The following is an 18,931-nucleotide window of genomic DNA, read 5'->3' on the forward strand; positions in this document are numbered from 1 at the left end:
TCAAGCGATTCTCCTGCCTCAGCCTTCTGAGTAGCTGGGATTACAGGCGTGCACCACCATGCCTGGCTAATTTTTTGTATTTTTAGCAAATATGAGGTTTTACCATGTTGGTCAGGCTGGTCTTGAATGCGGTTGACTCAGGTGTGTAATCCCAGCACTTTGGGAGGCCAGTGTGGCTGGATCACCTGAGGTCAGGAGTTCAAGACCAGCCTGGCCAACATGGTAAAACCCCGTTTCTACTAAAAATACAAAAAATTAGCTGGGTGTGGTGGCACGTGCCTATAATCTTAGCTACTCAGGAGGCTGAGGCAGGAGAATCACTTGAACCCGGGAGGCAGAAGTTGCAGTGAGCCAAGATTGCGCCATTGCACCCCAAGCCTGGGCCAGAAGAGGGAAACTCTGTCTCAAAAAAAAAAAAAAAAAAAAAAAAAAAAAAAAAAAAAAAAGAAGGATACAATGAAAAGCACCACACTTTAGAGTAGATGATGTCTGTGTCAAATGCTTGTCTCTTTGGGTGGAATAGAGAGGCGTTAAAGGCAATGAGAACAAGATGAGGTTAAAGTTGTCATGTCCTGTTGCATCTGGTGCAGGCAGGGCTGGAAATTCATGACTGCCTGTCATGTGCCCGTCTCCTTACTAGACAGCCACGTGAATAGGATATACTTCATTTTTTGTGGACAGTTCACCATTTCTTCTTCTTTTCTAAACCTTTTGTGGAAGGGGGGATAGTACATACACAGAAAATCCTAAACATAATGCATGGTGGATTTATGTTTTTTTCTTTCCAACTTTTATTTTAGGTTTGGGGGTACATGTGCAGGTTTGTTACACGGGTAAATTGCATGCTGTGGGGGTTTACTGTACAGATGGTATTGTCACCCGGGCAGTAAGCATAGTACCCAATAGGTAGTGTTTTCTGATCCTCACCCTCCTTCCACCCCGTGCTTGATGGATTTTGACACAGGTAACGCATTTGTGTGACTAGCACCCAGATCAAGAAACAGGATATTATCATCCCCCACCCCCGAAGAAGCCCCCTCTACTCCCTTCTAGCTCCCTCACACCCGCCCAAGGGTAACCACCACCTTGGCTACTGAAAATGTTAGCATTTCAGTAATAAATGCATTTTCATATGCGTGTTTGTTTTTCATTCTGGTGATTTTCTTCTCTCCTTCCTTCCTCCTTTTCATGCAGCAAGAGCGCACCTGTTCTGTGCTGAGGTCCATTGCCTGTCCCAGTGCTGTGGTAGTGCCTTAGGAGACAGATGCATGTGCCCATAACAGGGGATTTATAGTTTATTAGAAGTTTAGGATGGAGGCTGGGCGGCGGGGTGGCTCACACCTGTAATCCCAGCACTTTGGGAAGCTGAGGCGAGTGGATCACTTGAGGTCAGGAGTTTGAGAGCAGCCTGACCAACACGGTGAAACCACATCTCTACTAAAAATACAAAAATTAGCTGGGTGTGGTAGTGCTACACTCCCAGCTACTTGGGAGGCTGAGGCAGGAGAATTGCTTGAACCTGGGAGGCAGAGGTTGCAATGAGCCGAAATTGCACCACTGCACTCCAGCCTGGGCGTCAGATGGAGACTCCTCAAAAAAAAAGAAAAAAAAAAAAAAAAAAAAAGAAATTTAGGATGGGCTATAGAGGAAATGAGAGAGAGTTTTATGTATTTCCTCTGAAACCAGTAAAAAGGAAAACAATTAAGCTGCAAGTGCAGAGAAATCTGAGGTGGCAGGAGCAATGTTGGAAGGGCTTGTCAGTCTTAATCTCAGAGATGGGCAATACTAATTAAGTCTTCACTTATCAGTTACTTTTAATTGATGAAGTGTTTTGCTGCCATTCTCTTGATGTGGTCTCATAACATTACATGAGGACATTTAATGGGATGAGGCACCGAGTCTCAGGCTAAGCAACTTGTTCAAGGTCACACGCCTTGAAGAGGTCGTCTCCTGGGAGGAGGAGAGAGGAAGGCAAACTGGCATCTTGAAGAGGAAAGATATTTCAGACAGTTCATGGGAGTTGCCTTGTGGAGTTAAGGATACTCTCTGTGTGCTTGGTTATTTTGAGGGGTGGGTAGGGGAAAGAGAGCACAGCAGTGATCTGATGGCATTGCCTGCCCTGCCTCTTAGTGGGTGTATGATTTAGCGTCAATATGAGCAGCTGGGCATTGACTGCTTCCTTAATTGGCCTCAGTTTCCCCTGTGTCTCACTGAGTAGACATCTAATTGCCCTCTGATTCTAATGTAAACACAAGCCATTTCCTTCTAGTTCTCAACGCAAGAACAACCAGCAAAAGTCATCTTAATTATGTGAGTTTTCACTTCTGTGTTCTCTATAGGATGTAACTCCTGCCTCTTGGTTACAGATAACAGATAACAGGTCTGCTGTTATCTGTTGGAAGTTTAAAAAAAATAAAAAAAGCTTGCCAGGCGTGCTGAGGTCCGGCTGCATCAGCTGGCATTAATCTGCAGAAGATGTGGTTGCCATGATAGCCAGTGCAGGGTTGCAAGGCTGAGGCAGCACAAGAGTGACGGATAAGGGAAGGGATGGAGGAGGACCAGGGACTTGGCAGAGAAGGTGGCTTGGATGTTACAGCGCCCAGGTTGAGGAACCTCTTAGAAGGTGAGAAGAACTGTGCTCTAGCCCAGTTGTTCTCAAACTTTTAGTGGAGAGGGACTGGTTTGTTGGGTTTTCCCCCTAATGTGTAGAAGATCAATTTGTGGTCCTGTCTCTGTGCATGAGTAATATGCAGCCACACTATGTGCACCTTGCCACAAGTTTTTTTTTTTTTTTTTTTTTTTTTTTAAAATACAGAGTCTCACTCTGTCGTTCAGCCTGGAGTGCAGTGATGCGATCTCGGCTCACTGCAACCTCCACTTCCTGGGTTCAAGCTATTCTTCTGCGTCGGCCTCCCCAGTAGCTGGGATTGCAGGTGCCCATCACCACGCCTGTATAATTTTTATATTTTTAGTGGAGACGGGGTTTCACCATGTTGGCCAGGCTGGTGTCGAACTTCTGACCTCAAGTGATCCACCCGCCTCAGCCTTCCAAAGTGCTGGGAATACAGGCGTGAATCACCGTGCCCGGCCCAACAATAGTTTGATAGTGCCTCCATGGTCTATACCCCATTTGATGAGACGACTACTCTCATCACATGCTCGAATATTGCAGCAATATTTATTTGCTAGAAAAATTTCCAAACGCTGATTCTCAGGTTCAGCATTTATTTTCTTGTGGATGAGGAACAAAGGGGTCACAGAATAGCTCTGACCCCAGGCAGCACCACACTGTTCCAGAGAGTCAGTTAGAACTCCGTGAAATGCCTGACCGTGACCTCTTGGCCTTTTGGAGAAACCAGATGGACACTGGCTGGGAGAATGGAAAGGGCTGCGTGGCCTGCAGGCTGCAGAGGGTGGGAGTGAAGAGAACCTTGAGAGCAAGGAGGGGCTGCAGAGGTGACAGCAGGGGAAGGAGGGGATCAGAGGCCTGGGGGTGGATACTTTCGGGTCAACAGTTACAAATTGGGCAGGGGATTTAAAGGAGTGGCTAGTGGCGGATGGGGACCATGGTGAGCTCAGAGCACGTGCCTGTCTAAGAGGTGGTTGTTCCTCAGCACTCCCTGGGTGTAGCATGAGGAATGTGGACTCAGTGTCATCAGATCTTCCACTCTTCTAGGAAAAGCCAGAGATCTCTTCTTTTAGAATTTTTTTAATTTTTTTTTTCTAGACAGAGTCTCACTCCGTCACCCAGGCTGGAGTGCAGTGGCATGATCTCGGCTCACTGCAACCTCCGCCTCCCGGGTTCAAGCAATTCTCCTGCCTCAGCCTCCCAAGTAGCTGGGATTACAGGCATGAGCCACCACGCCCGGCTGATTTTATATTTTTGGTAGAGACGGGGTTTCACCACGTTGGCCAGGCTGGTCTCAAACTCCTGACCTCAGGTGATCCGCCTGCCTCGGCCTCCCAAAGTGTGATGGGATTACAGGCGTGAGTCACCATGCCTGGCCTCATTTTTTTTTTTTTTTTTTTTTTTTAGGCAAGCTCCTGAATTTAAAAGTGGCCAGTTACTCAGAACCTTGAAAGCACCATGCAGACCAAGCCAACGCGCATCTGGTGTGTGCGTCCTCTCCGGGTGGTGGCCTCTCTGAGGATGAGGCTGGGGTTTGGATCTTGTGGAGGCAGAGTCTGTGTCCTGAGCACAAGAAGGCAGGGGATGGGAAAGGCTATTTTCAGCAGCATTTGATGGCATCAAGGTTGGCCAGGCCAGGTGTGGGGGACACTCCCTTTGGGGTCCTCCTTGTTACTGCGGCCCTCTCTAACCCTGGGCTCTGGGGATTGAGGCTGAGCTGCATCTGCGTAGGAGTGGATGCAGCGGTTGTGTGGTCATTCCAAGCTCAGCCCAGGCTCAGTTCCCACTGTCCAGCCATCTGCTGTGGTGACAGGGGCCTGAAGGGAGGGACTGCCTGTGTTCACAGGAGCCTGCCATCTGCCGAGAAGCCACTGCAAGCTCTCCCGGGCCTGCCATCTGCCGGGAGCCTCCCTGGAAGGGAACTGCATTGTGCTGGAGAACATTGTTTGCCTGGCTGAGTGTGTTAGACCCTGGAAGGACTTCAGCACCTCCTCCTAGGGCTCTTTGTTTAAGACGTCCCAGCGCTGCATTTGGGGGCGGGCTCTTTACCGCAGATATGCTTCAGCCTCTTTGGATTTTTGTATCTCCTGACGGTGGCATTCCTGAGAGTTAGTGGGAGAGAGCACAGAGAAGGAGGTGTTTTCTCTTTCCAGCAGAGACCAAATTGCTTGTATTCCTGGGATCTTCCCTGAGAGCTTGGCAGGGCTGGCTCCTTCGTGTTCCAAGTTTCGGCTCAGATGACGTGAATGGAGACAGTACAAACTGCCTGCCCCCACCACCCCCCACCACCCGGTCCTGTCTGTTTCTCCGCTTGACTTGACTTTCAGCCTAGCGCCGCTCACTCTTGTCTGCCGTGTTTCTTGGTTTCCTTCTTTATTCTCTATCTTTCCTGCTGTGTTGATTTTCTTGGCACACACTGAGAAGGGGAGAGAAGTAAAATTTTGACAGATACTGCAAAATTTCTCTCCAAAATATATCACACCAGTGTGCATGTCTGCCAGCAGTGTGTACCACAGGATTTGCTTTCCCCACTATTGGCTAACCCTGGTTGTTCTCAGTTTTTTGAACTTTTGCCAATCTAATTGGGATTAAAAATCGTTTATTTTGGATTTTTTGATTATTTACTAGATTGAGCATTTTCCTCTTGTTCACTGGCCATGTTTATTTCTTGAGTAAATTATTGACTTTCGAAGGATTGATGTCTTTTCTTATTGTGCCTGGGGGACAGAAGGGGTGGGGGAGTTCTTAGGAAAGAGTTGTCCTTGGGACAGACATCCCCCAAATGGGCAAGTTAGACTGAAAGGGATCAGGCTTAGCACCAAGAATGTGCTCTAAAAAGAAGCATCTGTTTCCAAGTTTCCATAATAGTTAATGAAGGTAGGAATGTTGTAGGCACCTCTGGAAGCCTGTATGACCAGGGGCACAAACAGCAAGCCATCCCTTTCCCCAGCCTCCTTCCGTTAGAAGCCGCTGGGCCCCGTAGACCAGCATTCACCAGTACAAGTTTTGCGGTAAAAGGAGAAGGCTCTGGGTCTTCACTGTTCCATGAGGTAGCTACTAGCTCATGTGGCCATGAAATAGGGCTAGGGAGGGTGGGCGCTGTATTTAATTTAACCGAATTTAAACTTAAAGGGTTTTCAGTGGTCAGTGGCTGTTCTTTTGGTCAGTGTAGCCACAGTTCATTGGTTTGGCCCTAATGTAAAACCTCTGATGTTCTCACAGTGTAGCTGTTGGGTCGGGCGAGGTGGCTCATGCCTGTAATCCAAGCACTTTGAGAGGCCAAGGTGGGAGGATCACTTGAATCCAGGAATTCAAGACCAGCCTGGGCAACATAGTGAGACCTCATTTCTACAAAAAAAACACAAAAATTAGCCAAGCATGGTGGCATGTGCCTGTGGTCCCAGCTACTCGGGAGGCTGAAGTGGGAGGATCGCTTGAGCCCAGGATGTTGAGGCTGCAGTGAGCTATTAATATGATTGTGCCACTGCACTCTAGCCTGGGCAACAGAGTAAGACCCTCTCTCAAAAAAAAAAAAAAAAAAAAGAGAGAGAGAGACTGGGTGTGGTGGCTCACGCCTGTAATCCCAGAACTTTGGGAGGCTGAGGCAGATGGATCAGTTGAAGTCAGGAGTTCAAGACCAGCCTGGTCAACATGGTGAAACCCCATCTCAACTAAAAATACAAAAACTGAGGCTGGACACAGTGGCTCATGCCTGTAATCCCAGCACTTTGGGAGGCCGAGGCGGATGGATCAGTTGAAGTCAAGAGTTCAAGACCAGCCTGGCCAACATGGTGAAACCCCATCTCTACTAAAAATACAAAAACTAGCCAGGTGTGGTGTCAGGTGCCTGTAATCCAAGCTCCTCGGGAGGCTGAGGCAGGAGAATCGCTTGAACCAGGGAGGTAGAGGTTGCAGTGAGCCAAGATTGTGCCATTGCACTCCAGCCTGGGCAACAAGAGTAAAACTCGGTCTCAAAACAAAACCAAACCAAAAGTTAGCCAGGCATGGTGGTGCACGCCTGTAATCCCAGTTATTCGGGAGGCTAAGGCAGGAGAATCGCTTGAACCTGGTGGGAGGCTTTCAGTGAGCCCATGTTGTACCACTGCACTCCAGACTCCAGCCTGGGCAACAGGGCGAGACTCTGTTTCAAAAAAAAAAAAAAAAAAGGAAGAAAAGAACCCAGTCTCTCAAGAGGATCAGACTCTTCTATTTGCAAGCCTGCCTGTCTGTATTAATATTTCTTTTTTTTTTTTTTCCACTTTAGGTACTGTGGTGGGTGTTGTTCTTTACACTGGCAGAGAACTCCGGAGTGTCATGAATACCTCAAATCCCCGAAGTAAGGTGTGTATGAGGTCATGGGGTGCATTGACCAGCTGTGGGCTGGTTGGTTCTGGTGGGTGAGTAACGAGATATTAAAATAGGAACACCTAAGAGTGATATTTATACAGACATATTATCTTTTTATGCATATGCATGTGTGTGTGTATACACATAAATACGTATACATACACATATATAATACAGTACATAAATATGTAGTCACATGTTTGTGGATATATGACATTTTTTGTGCCTTTTTTTTTTTTTTTTTTTGAAACAGGGTCTCGCTTTGTTGCTCAGGCAGGAATACAGTGGCTCCATTTTGGCTCACTGTAACCTCTGCCTCCTGGGCTCAAGCGATCCTCCCAACTCCACCTCCTGAGTAGCTGGGACTATAGGCATGTACCACCATGCCTGGCTAATTTTTGTATTTTTAGTAGAGATGGGGTTTCACTATGTTGGCCAGGCTGGTCTCAAGCTCCAGACCTCAAGTGATCCTCCCGCCTCGGCCTCCCAAAGTTGAGATTACAGGCATGAGCCATTTGTGCTTTTAGGTTAAACTATGGAGCACGTACCGTTTGCACGCCTTGTGTTTCACCCTTCACATGCATCTCGTTTCATCCTCATAACAGCCCTGTGAGTGTGGTGCTTCCTTTATCTGTGAGAAACGGCTTCAGGAAGCACCGTGCCCTGTCCAGGCTACACAGTGAGGACAGGGCAGGCCCATGTGATTCAAACCGTGACCTGCCGTCCCAGCTTACCCCTCCTCCAATTTTTAAGAGTCAGAACATTACAGAATAATGTCTTTTGTCAGTAGCAGGAAGACATGCTGTGTCTCCTAAACTTCAGTCATGGTTGCTCCACCATTAGACGTTACAGCCATCATTACAACTATAAAATTGTTTGTTTAATGTTTTAGCCTTATCCTGGGGTATATTTCTATGAAGTTATGGATATGATCTGCAACTTTTTAAAAGACTATATACATGGAAATAAATGTATTATTATTAAAATAATAATGTCCAGGGCCGGGCACGGTGGCTCACACCTGTAATCTCAGCACTTTGGGAGGCCGAGGCAGGTGGATCACCTGAGGCCAGGAGTTGAGACCAGCTTGGCCAACATGGTGAAACCCCGTCTCTACTAAAAATACAAAAATTAGCTGGGTGTAGTGGCAGGCGCCATAATCCCAGCTTATCGGGAGGCTGAGGTAGGAGAATCGCTTGAACCCAGGAGGTGTGAGCCAAGATTGTGCCCTTGCACTCCAGCCTGGGTGACAAAGCGAGACTCCACCTCTAAATAAATAATAAAATAATGTCCATTAATGCACCACCCAAAAATCAGGTGCCACCACTGGTGTGCGCCCCAGACTTTCAGGCACTACCGAGTTGGTGTTGGGTACAGTGCTAAGAGTTTAGGATCTGAGTCATTTTACAAGGCCAAGGGCACTCTGCAGGGTGGTGGAGGCTATGCAGTGCGCATCCCAGCCAGCACAGCAGTAACTCGCTGATACATTTCCAAGTGTAAATCTTCTTTAGTTGTAAACATTTTTTTGAATTTTCAGAATTCTTTGAGTTCCCTTGGATGCCTGTTATGAACTCCAGCCCATGGAAGCACAGTGTTCTTAGACCAAAGATATGAGAATCGATGGATCCCACTGTCTTACTTGGGGTAGAGGTGTTTGCAGGGGAAGGACCAGCTTTCCCGCAGGCTGTGAGTTGCACCAGCTAATCTCAAGCCCTGGTTTGTGCTTCGTCCCACAGATCGGCCTGTTCGACTTAGAAGTGAACTGCCTCACCAAGATCCTCTTTGGTGCCCTGGTGGTCGTCTCGCTGGTCATGGTTGCCCTTCAGCACTTTGCAGGTCGTTGGTACCTGCAGATCATCCGCTTCCTCCTCTTGTTTTCCAACATCATTCCCATTAGGTAAGCAGGTGACGAGCTTGAGTTTGGCTGCCGTGACGTCTTCTTCTCTTTACTCATTCAAAGATGATGGTTCTGAGGCTTTTATTACTACTATTTTTTGAGATGGAGTTTTGCTCTTGTCGCCCAGGCTGGAGGGCAGTGGCGCGATCTTGGCTCACTGCAGCCTCCACCTCCCAGGTTCGAGTGATTCTCCTGTCTCAGCCTCCTAAGTAGCTGGGATTACAGGCATGCACCATCACGCCTGGCTAATTTTTGTATTTTTAGTAGAGATGGCGTTTCACCATGTTCGCCAGGCTTGTCTTGAACTCCTGACCTCAGGTGATCTGCCTGACTCAGCCTCCCAAAGTACTGGGATTATAGGTGTGAGCCACTGCGCCCATCGGCTTTTAGAAGGAGCAGATCTCTTTGTAGAGTGAGGACCAAGAGCAATCAGAGTCAGGAGTGTGAACCACACTGAGGCTCTAGCACCAGAAGATCACATTCCGCCACAAGCCATCCTTTCTTGAATCAGAGATCTTTCCTTGCCTTGCCTTCCTATGCTAGGGATGCCATTGAGAGCTCCTGTCATCAGCCAGCTCTGCAAGGTTGATAGTGGCTGTTGGGGCTGCTGTGTTGAGAAGGATTCTAAGCCTGCATCTGGGCTCAAAGGGAAATGGTGTTGGGATTGACAGCAGTGTCTGCTGTAGATGTGTAATGAAAGCTTGGTGGCACATGCCAATCGTTTACCTACCTGATTTGGAGGTTGAGTAAATATGGTTATTTATTTATTTATTTATTTTTGAGATAGAGTCTTGCTCTGTCACCCAGGCTGGAGTGCAGTGGTGCGATCTCAGCTCACTGCACCCTCCACCTCCTGGGTTCAAGCAATTCTCCTGCCTCAGCCTCCCGAGTAGCTGGAATTACAGGCTCCTGCCACCACGCCTGGCTAATTTTTGTATTTTTAGTAGAGATGGGGTTTCACCATGTTGGCCAGGCTGGTCTGGAACTCCTGACCTCAAGTGATCCACCCGCCTCAGCTTCCCAAAGTGCTGGGGTTACAGGCGTGAGCTACTGCGCCTGGCCTGGATTTTTAAAGTGATATAAATAATAGATTTTCATAGTAGAAAAAAATGAAGGCCAGTATTAGCAAAAGAATAAAATATAACTCATCTCTGCTCTCACTACCAAGTGATAATCATTGTTAATACTTTGGGATATACTTTTGTCTAGAGTGCTTTTGATTTTAGAAAAAGGGGAGTTTGGTCTACTGAAATCTGCCTTTACAAAAAAATTGGAGCAGTGTGTTTTGAATAACCTTTCACATCACTTGTATGTGTGTCCCATCGTTTTTTAGAGCTTCTCTGTGATGTGGGTTAGCAATCTACTTTTTCCCATATTGTTCTGTTTGCTTCTACTTTTTCCTCATAATAATTAGTAAATATTAAACTGCGTATCTTTTTCCCTGAAACTTTCAGTGCTTATACTCTCTCTTATACTTGATATATTATCTTATATTCTGTCTTGCTATTTTGCATATTTAGATCATCTTGGTGAGAATTTGTCTTTTTCTGGGGACAGAGATTGTGGTTTTGTGTAAAACAGTGTGACAAGGACAGGGGGATTGTGCCCAAGTCAGCGTGCTCTGGATGGTGGATTCAGAGGATAAATACATCCACTTTAGTGACTTGACTGCTAGCAAAACAAGTATTCAATCTAAGTGACGTGGTAACCTTCAAAGTTCTACCTGTAACATGATTAAAAATTGGTGAGTCGACTCTTCATTTGGCCCAGGGCTAGCCAGTAAAATGGCAAGCAATTTGATTAGTTTATAGGATGATGAATTATTGTGAAGACTTCTATTTACTTTTGCAATAAAATTAAATTTCAAAATGAATATAATACATACAATGGAATACTCTTCAGCCTTCAAAAGGAAGGAAATTCTAATGCACCTTACAGTGTGGGTGAACCTTAAGAACGTTATGCTAAGCAAAATAAGCCAGAAAAATAAGCCCCCCAAAAAGCCAGAAAAAGTGTATGATTCAACTTACATGCAGTGTCTAAGGTACTTAAATTCCAGCTGGGCGCGGTGGCTCATGTCTGTAGTCCTAGCACTTTGGGAGGCCAAGGTGGGTGGATCTCTTGGGCCCAGGAGTTTGAGACCAGCCTGGGCAACATGGTGTGAAACCCCATCTCTACTAAAAATACAAAAAATTAGCTGGGCGTGGTTGGCACACGCCTGTAATCCCATCTACTCTGGAGGCTGACGTGCGAGAATCGCTTGAACCCGGGAGGCAAAGGTTGTAGTGAGCTGAAATAGCACCGCTGCACTCCAGCCTGAACAACAGAGTGAGACTTCATCTCAAAAAAAAAAAAAAAGGTAGTCAAACGTAAGTAGAGTGCTGGTTGCCAGGGGCTGCTGGGGCTAGGGTTGGTGGGGGATGGGGTGTTATTGTTGAATGGGTGTGGAATTTCACTTTGGGCAGATGAAAGAATTACGGAGGTGGATGATGCCGATGGCTGATAACAATGTGAATGTGCTCAGTACTATAGAATGGTAAATTTCCTGTTATGTATATTTTACCACAATTTAAAAAATATAGCATCAAAAATATATTAGCTTAAGGGATCAGTAATTTTTCTAAAAGGTGAGATGGAAACCACTACCCTTTCTGTATTTTAAGTGACTTCAGTCCATAACATGAGCTTTGTGACAATAATGGATTTGTTCCGTGTGTGACTTGACGGTGGTGCTGACCCTTGCTGAGTCTGTGCGTTCAGCTCCGGCAGTGTGCTTCTGCAGGGAGTGAGTCTAGATGCGATAGCACAAATGTGTTTAGAGTCCATGTTTGTATAAAGATACAAGGAGCCTTACATCTGTCCTGTTACCCTGTTTGCTCTGGTTTTGTGACTAGCTTGCGTGTGAACCTGGACATGGGCAAGATCGTGTACAGCTGGGTGATTCGAAGGGACTCGAAAATCCCCGGGACCGTGGTTCGCTCCAGCACGATTCCCGAGCAGCTGGGCAGGATTTCGTACTTACTCACAGACAAGACAGGTGAGCTGCTTTCTGGGACCTGCACAGGATTCCCGGTGAGAGAAGATGCTTGAGGGCTTTGGCTGAAACTCTTGGGCTCTCTGGACATATGAGAGATGCGTGTTGCTGCTATTTTATTCTCTTCATCTTTTGATGAAGATTCTTTGGTGATGAAGATGATGATAACAGCAGCAAACCCTTACTGAGGGTGAATTTTGTGCAGAATACAATTCTGGGGAGTTTCAGTGCGGTCACTCCTTCAGTCCTCACCCGAACCTTGTGAGTTAGGTAGTGTTTCTGTCCCCCTTCCGCAGATGAGGAAATGTGGCCCAGAGAGGGTAAGTGACTTGTCACGGGCGCATAGTAGCCGAAGCAAGCTTTAACTCAGGCAGTCGGGCCTGATCTCTGACCACACCCTGATACTGCTACACAACTTAATGCCTGTCCAGGCATTAGACTATCAGAGTGGTGAAGAGCAAGGATTGGGAGTGGGAAGATCTGGTTTAAGCCTCATCTCTACCACTTAATGTCCACGGGGTAGAAGGGAAGCTAATGCAAAGATCCTGGGCGGCTCACCAAATCAGAGAAAAATGAGGTTTCTGGAAGGAGAGCAACCAGGAAAGTTCTGGACAAGTCAGCATTAGGACCCTCCAGGTGGTCTCTGTAGGGCTCTGCCATTTAGGGATGTATCTTTCTACTCAAGGGTCAGAATCCTTCAAGATAGAATCTCATTGCTCTAGTGTATGTCATTTGTCACTCTCTTGGCCAACGGAATGGGCCAGGCCCCTGATTGACAATCCTCTTGGGCCACCTTATGGAATGGGCATGGTGTGGTTAATTTCCCCTGGGAAAGCTAGGAAGCCATTTTCAAAAGGGGAATGGGATTCTAGGCAGGCAAAACGCTGCAGGTGTCTACCCCAGCAGGGACAGTACTGACCGCAGTGTGTGACATACAGCAAACTCTCCAAAGATGGCAACTGTCATTATTGTTAATAATAACAAACATCCTGAGAGACAGGCCAGCCACTCATTTGTCTCGTGTTTTAGGCACTCTTACCCAGAATGAGATGATTTTCAAACGGCTCCATCTCGGAACAGTAGCCTACGGCCTCGACTCAATGGATGAAGTACAAAGCCACATCTTCAGCATTTACACCCAGGTAAAGCCTTCCGTTTCAACACCCAAAACAATTCCTTGACATTTTTTTTTAACAGCTATATTGAGATATAATTCACAATACCGTACAATTCACCCATTTCAAGAGTACAATTCATTGTTTTTTTTTTAAGCATATTCAGAGTTGAGCAACTGTCACTGCAACTGATTTTATGTTTACCCCAAAAAGAAGCCCTCTGCCCATCAGCAGTCACTCCCCAATACCTCCCTTCTATACCCATGACACCCACACTTCCTTTACACTTTGAATAAAATTGCAGTTGGGGTCCTTCCCCGTCTTCCCCATCTTCAGGGCTAATCTGCTCCGCTGAAGTGCTGATGGACATTAGGAAAAACCTGTGAGAAAGTTACATGCCCAATAAATAGAACCAGAAGGAACCTGCTGGTTGATTATACTTCAAGTTTACGACCATGTTGATGTTTTCCCTTTCCCTGGCTACGAGCCAGAACACCAATAACAAATGGTCTGCTTGTGAAATCATCATGACGTTATTGATTACCTTTAGTTTCTCATCTACATTCAACTCAACAATCATGAGGAAGAAATTAGTTCGTCAGAGATGACTTGCAGTTTATCTGTTCCTACCTTTATTTTTCCTACCAAGTTTCCCAAAACCAGTCACTTTTCAGAGAAAGTACTACTGGCAAATATCCTAATATTCCTAAAGTGTTAGACCGGTGGGTCCCCATCTTGGCTGTGTGTCAGAATTGTTGGTGGTATTTCAAAATAAAACAGAACAAAAACAAGAGACGTTTATTTGGGCTTGATACCCTGGAGATTCTTACTCATTAAGACTTAGGGCAGGGCGTGGCTTTGGGTTTTAAAAGTAAGACAAACACACCCCTTGCCAATTCTGAGGCACATCCAAGGCTGAGCCAGACCACATTAGACCAGCTCCATGTTGCAGCACTTGTTTGGAGATAACGAGAATAAGGAGGTCATATTTTGCTTAAATTCGTCGAAATAGAGAACATTCCCATAGTCAGAAGACCAGTAATAAATATGAATGAATTATCTCTGTATACAGGTTAAAGGCAGAATCCCTGAATACTTCTTGATATGGTCATAATGGACATTTAGTTTTCTGGAACATTTGTCAGTGGGCTGGATTTCCAGGCTGTCTCCTGAAAATGGCAGAGCAGGGGACAGTGTGACAGTGGGAGTAGATGTTAAGTTAGAACAGCTGACTTGACACAGTTCATGTTATCATCTACAACCAGCAACAAAGCCCTTGTTGCTGTTCCAGGCTCCACGGGAAGGCGTCGTGGCTGGTCTCCAAATGGATCTGTGGACCTTTTTCAAAGACGTAGTTTAGCACTATTAAGAGATCACGAGGAGCTTCCCTGGACGGGAGGATGCGCCGCACAGCCCCCGTTTCCTTCCTGTCTCTTTGACTGTCTTCCTCTGCATGGTGATTTGGGGTTGGTGTCTCTAGGGCTCGATGCTGGACTCTGTTATGTTGCTCCCTGGTTGGCCCCTCCCCCTGCTTCCATCGCTGCATGGATGCTGATGGCTCTGTCTCCATTTCCATCTCTAGGCCTGACCTGGAGCTTTGGATTATAACGTAGCTGAATGTTTGGCATTGCTGCATGTGGTTCATAAGGGTGCTGTACCTGGGACCCCTCCTGACTTTCTTTCTTCCCTCATCCCCTAAACCTATTCTCTCCCAGGGCTCCTTGTCTCAGTGCACACCACGCCTTCCATCCTGGTACCCTCATCACCCCAACTGACAGCCACTGCCCCTTCTCCAGTACCTGCTCCCACCTGATCACTAGATCACCCCTTCGGCCTTTTTCTTTCCTTTTTTTCTTCTCCCTTTCTTCCCTTCCTTCCCTTCCCCTCCCTCCCCTCCCCTCCCCTCCTTCTCACTTCCCCTCCCCTCCCCTCCCCTCCCCTCCCTGCCTCCCTTCCTTCTTTTGTAGCAGGGTCTCACTCTGTCAGCCAGGCTGGAGTGCAGTGGTGCAATCACAACTCACTGCAGTCTCAAACTTCTGGGCTCAAACGATCCTCCCGTCTCAGCCTCCCAAGTAGCTGGGACTACAAGTGTGCACTGGGTATGCACCACCACACCTGGCTAATTTGGTTTATTTTTTATAGAGATGAGGTCTCACTGTGTTGCCCAGGTTGGACTTGAACTCCTGGGCTCAAGTGATCCCCTCACCTCCCAAAGGCTTCCCAAAGTGTTGAGATTTCAGGCATGAGCCACTGCACCCAGCCACCTTTGGCCTTTTGTCTTCACCGCTTCTCACTCACTCAGCAAGGTGACCCCCTCCCTCACCTGTCTGCCGTGACCCCCTGCACAGGAAAGCTGCCTGGCTTTCCCTCTTGCCCTCCTCTCAGGAGCCTCTCGGTACCATCATCTCCATGGTGGAGTCTGAGACTTCCCAGTGGGATCTAGCCTTGGTCTTCATCCCTTCCCCTTTCCCGTGGTTCAGCCTTCCAGGCAGGGTGAGCTGCCTCATTTCTGTGTCTTAAATTAGACCTTTCCTTCGGAGCCACCAACCCCAAATGCCCACCAGGCTCCTTCTTGTGGGGCTCATTGATTGGATTGTCATGTATATCAGCACCCAGCTACATGTCTGTATCGCTCCCAGCCCCCTCTCGGCCGTGCTGACTCTTGATGATTATATTAGACAGCTTCATAGGTGGCGGTGTGTGCATCCGGTGGGAGTTACACCCATGCCATGTTGCTGGTATTTTTAAGAGCTCCTGTTGTGTGCGGAAGCCGTCCCATCTCAGGATATTTGTGTATTTTAGCTTTTATGGTTCATTTTTGGCTTAGCACAGATAACACTCTTTGTAAAGTGTTGAAACTCAGAAAACCACACTTCTTACCGTGAACCCCACCTCATACTCCTTCCTTAGGGGAAGCTCATAAATCAATTTGCCCATCCCGGCCTTGAGTCTCACATAGCTGTGTGTTGTGGGGTTAGGGTTAGCTGTGCGAAGCTGGGGTGAGCTCAGAATTCCAGTACAGATCTACCCAAGTGAGGGTGTGTGCATCTTTCTCTCATGATGTCTAAAAATCCTGGCATAAACACAGGAACACATGTGTGATGGGACATATGGAAGCTTTTGCATGCTTTTTTAAAACCAGTTTTATTGAGGGATGATTTACATACCTGAAAGTTCAGCCATGTTGAATACACACTGTGGTGACTTTTAGTAAATTTACAGCTGTGGAACCATCCCAAATATCTGATCTTAGAATATGCCCACCACCCCTGCTCCCATTGCAGTCACTCCTCCCACCTTAGAGCTTCGTAAGGGGTTCTTATACTAGTGGTTCTTTCTTCTTTTTCTTTCTTTCTTTTCTTTCTTTTTTTTTTTTTTTTTGAGACACAGTCTCACTCTGTCGCCCAGGCTGAGGTGCAGGGGTGCGATCTCGGCTCACTGCAACCTCCACCTCCCGGGTTCAAGCAGTTCTCTGCCTCAGCCTTCCTAGTACCTGGGATTACAGGCACCTGCCACTACGCCCAGTTAATTTTTGTATTTTTAATAGAGACGAGGTTTCACCATGTTGGCCTGGCTGGTCTCAAACTCTTGACCTCAGGTGATCCGTCCGCCTTGGCTTCCCAAAGTGCTGGGATTACAGACGTGAGTCACCATGCCCGGCCCAGTGTTTCTTAAAGTACAGCCTTTGGAACCCCTGGGCTAGATCACTTGGGCCAGAGTCAGGAGCACAAGAAGTGGTGCCCAGACCTGCAGTTTTAACAGGTGAACCAGGTGTTTCCAGACTACAGTAGCGTTGGAGAACAGCTGCTGTGAAACTGAGGTTCATCCCTTTTCAGAGCATGGGTATCTAAACCTGTGGACTCCAAGGAAGAGTTTGCAAGATGACCCACTGGGGTACAGGAAGCGCCTCTTTACATTTCAGTTTCATCTCCAAAATTAATGCAAAATTAAAATCTTACTAATACTATTGAGGTTGACCCAGGGGCCCTCACTCCACGTATCAGACAGGTACTCGTCAGGTCCGGTCCTTGAGGTGTCCTGCGGAAGGGGCTGGAATTCCACAGTTGTTTATTTTCCCAGAGTTGAAATGTAGGGCCGCAGTTTATGAGTGTCCAGGTGACTCGTTCTAAGGATGTGGTTGAACTAAACTGGCCTCATAAAGAGAGCAGGTGGTTTGAAAAGATTGCTGCAGGAAAGCTTCAGATTATTAATACAAGGCCAAGTAAACAGTAAGAAAATGGCCAACACATTAGGAGAGAAAACTATAACCAGCCAAGGACTTGTGATGATTTTTCACCGGGGTTATTCATTTACTGGTACTTTTTTTTTTTTTTTGAGACGAAGTCTCACTCCATTGCCCCATACTGGAGTGTAGTGGTGCTATCTTGGCTCACCGCAAACTCTGCCTCCCGGGTTCAAGAGATTCTCCTGCCTCAGCCTCCCGAGTAGCTGGAATCACAGGCATGTGCCAACACACCTGGCTAATTTTTTTTTGTATTTTTGGTAGAGACGGGGTTTCACCATGTTGGCCAGGCTGGCCTTGAACTCCTGATTTCAGAAGATCCGCCTGCCTCGGCCTCCCAAAGTGCTGGGATTACAGGCTTGAACCACCATGTCTGGCCATTTACTAGTACTTTTAATGGAACAAGGAGATACAATTTAAAAACCATAAAATTTGCTCTTTTAAGCATATGATTCTGTAGTTTTTAATATGTTCACAATACTGTGCAAACATTGGTACTGTCTAATTTTAGAACATTTTTATCACCCCTAAAAAGAAAGCCCACATCCCTTGAGCTCCCAACCCCCCTGCTGTATCCCCCCAGCTGTCAGTCTACTTTCTGTCTCTGGATTTGCCTATTCTGAACATTGCCTATAAATAGAATCAAACAATATGTGACCTTTTGTGTCTGGCCAGTCTTCCATTTAGCAGAGTGTTTGCAAGGTTCTTCCTGGTTGTAGCAGGTGTATGTACTTTATTCCTCTTTGTAGCTGAATAACAGGTATGACGATTTGAAATTTAAGTTTAGGCTGGGTGCGGTGGCTCACGCCTGTAATCCCAGCACTTTGGGAGGCCGAGGTGGGCAGATCACGAGATCAGGAGTTTGAGACCAGCCTGACCAACATGGTGAAACCCCGTCTCTACTAAAAATACAAAAAAAAAAAAAAAAATTAGCTGGGGGTGGTGGCGGGCACCTGTAATCCCAGCTACTCAGGAGGCTGAGGCAGGAGAATAGCTTGAACCCAGCAGGCGGAAGTTGAAGTGAGCCGAGATCGCGCCACTGTACTCCAACCTGGGTGACAGAGTGAGACTCCTCTCAAAAGGAAAAAAAAAAGAAATTTAAGTTTAAATCTATAATTCTCAGTGCTCCTTATCCCGAGTATATGTTATTTTGAGATATTAGCTAATTGTGTGAGAAATGCTGTTTTTCATTTTGTTTTCTTATTTATTTTTATTTTTATTTTTTTGAGACAGAGTCTTACTCTCTTACCCAGGCTACAGTGCAGTGGTGCCATCACAGCTCACTGTAGCCTTGACCCCCCAGGCTCAGGTGATCCTCCCACCCCAGCCTCCCAAATAGCTGGGACCACAGGCATGCGTCACCATACCTGGCTAATTTTTGTATTTTTTGTAGAGAGAGGGGGTGTTACCATTTGCCCAGGCTGGTCTCAAACTCCTGGGCTCCAGCAATTAGCCTACCCCAGCCTCTCAAAGTGCTGGAATTACAGGCATGAGCCACTGCAGCCAGCTCTGTTTTTCATTTTTATCAGAGGATTTTAGAATTTTTTTTCTTGTTTTGTAATATTCGGTAGTACAATACAATATTTATACAAAGATCAATATATATAGATGGAAGGTACTTGAAAAACTTTTCCCGCTGGGCATGGTAGCTCATGCCTGTAATTCC

The 18,931-nt window shown here is 46.6% G+C and overlaps 1 protein-coding gene across 1 annotated transcript in view; it reads left to right on the plus strand.

Moving 5' to 3' along the window:
• The window catches only part of ATP9A (ATPase phospholipid transporting 9A (putative)), a 174,123-nt gene that overhangs the window by 87,866 nt on the left and 67,326 nt on the right, over positions 1–18,931 (plus strand). The window contains exons 10-13 of the mRNA XM_055266582.2: positions 6,894–6,970; positions 8,713–8,873; positions 11,768–11,910; positions 12,937–13,049. Coding sequence (XP_055122557.2) covers positions 6,894–6,970; positions 8,713–8,873; positions 11,768–11,910; positions 12,937–13,049 — 494 coding nt within the window. The remainder of the gene's footprint in view (positions 1–6,893; positions 6,971–8,712; positions 8,874–11,767; positions 11,911–12,936; positions 13,050–18,931) is intronic.

This window comes from Symphalangus syndactylus, chromosome 24 (assembly GCF_028878055.3).
Source record: "Symphalangus syndactylus isolate Jambi chromosome 24, NHGRI_mSymSyn1-v2.1_pri, whole genome shotgun sequence".
Lineage (NCBI taxonomy): Eukaryota > Metazoa > Chordata > Mammalia > Primates > Hylobatidae > Symphalangus > Symphalangus syndactylus.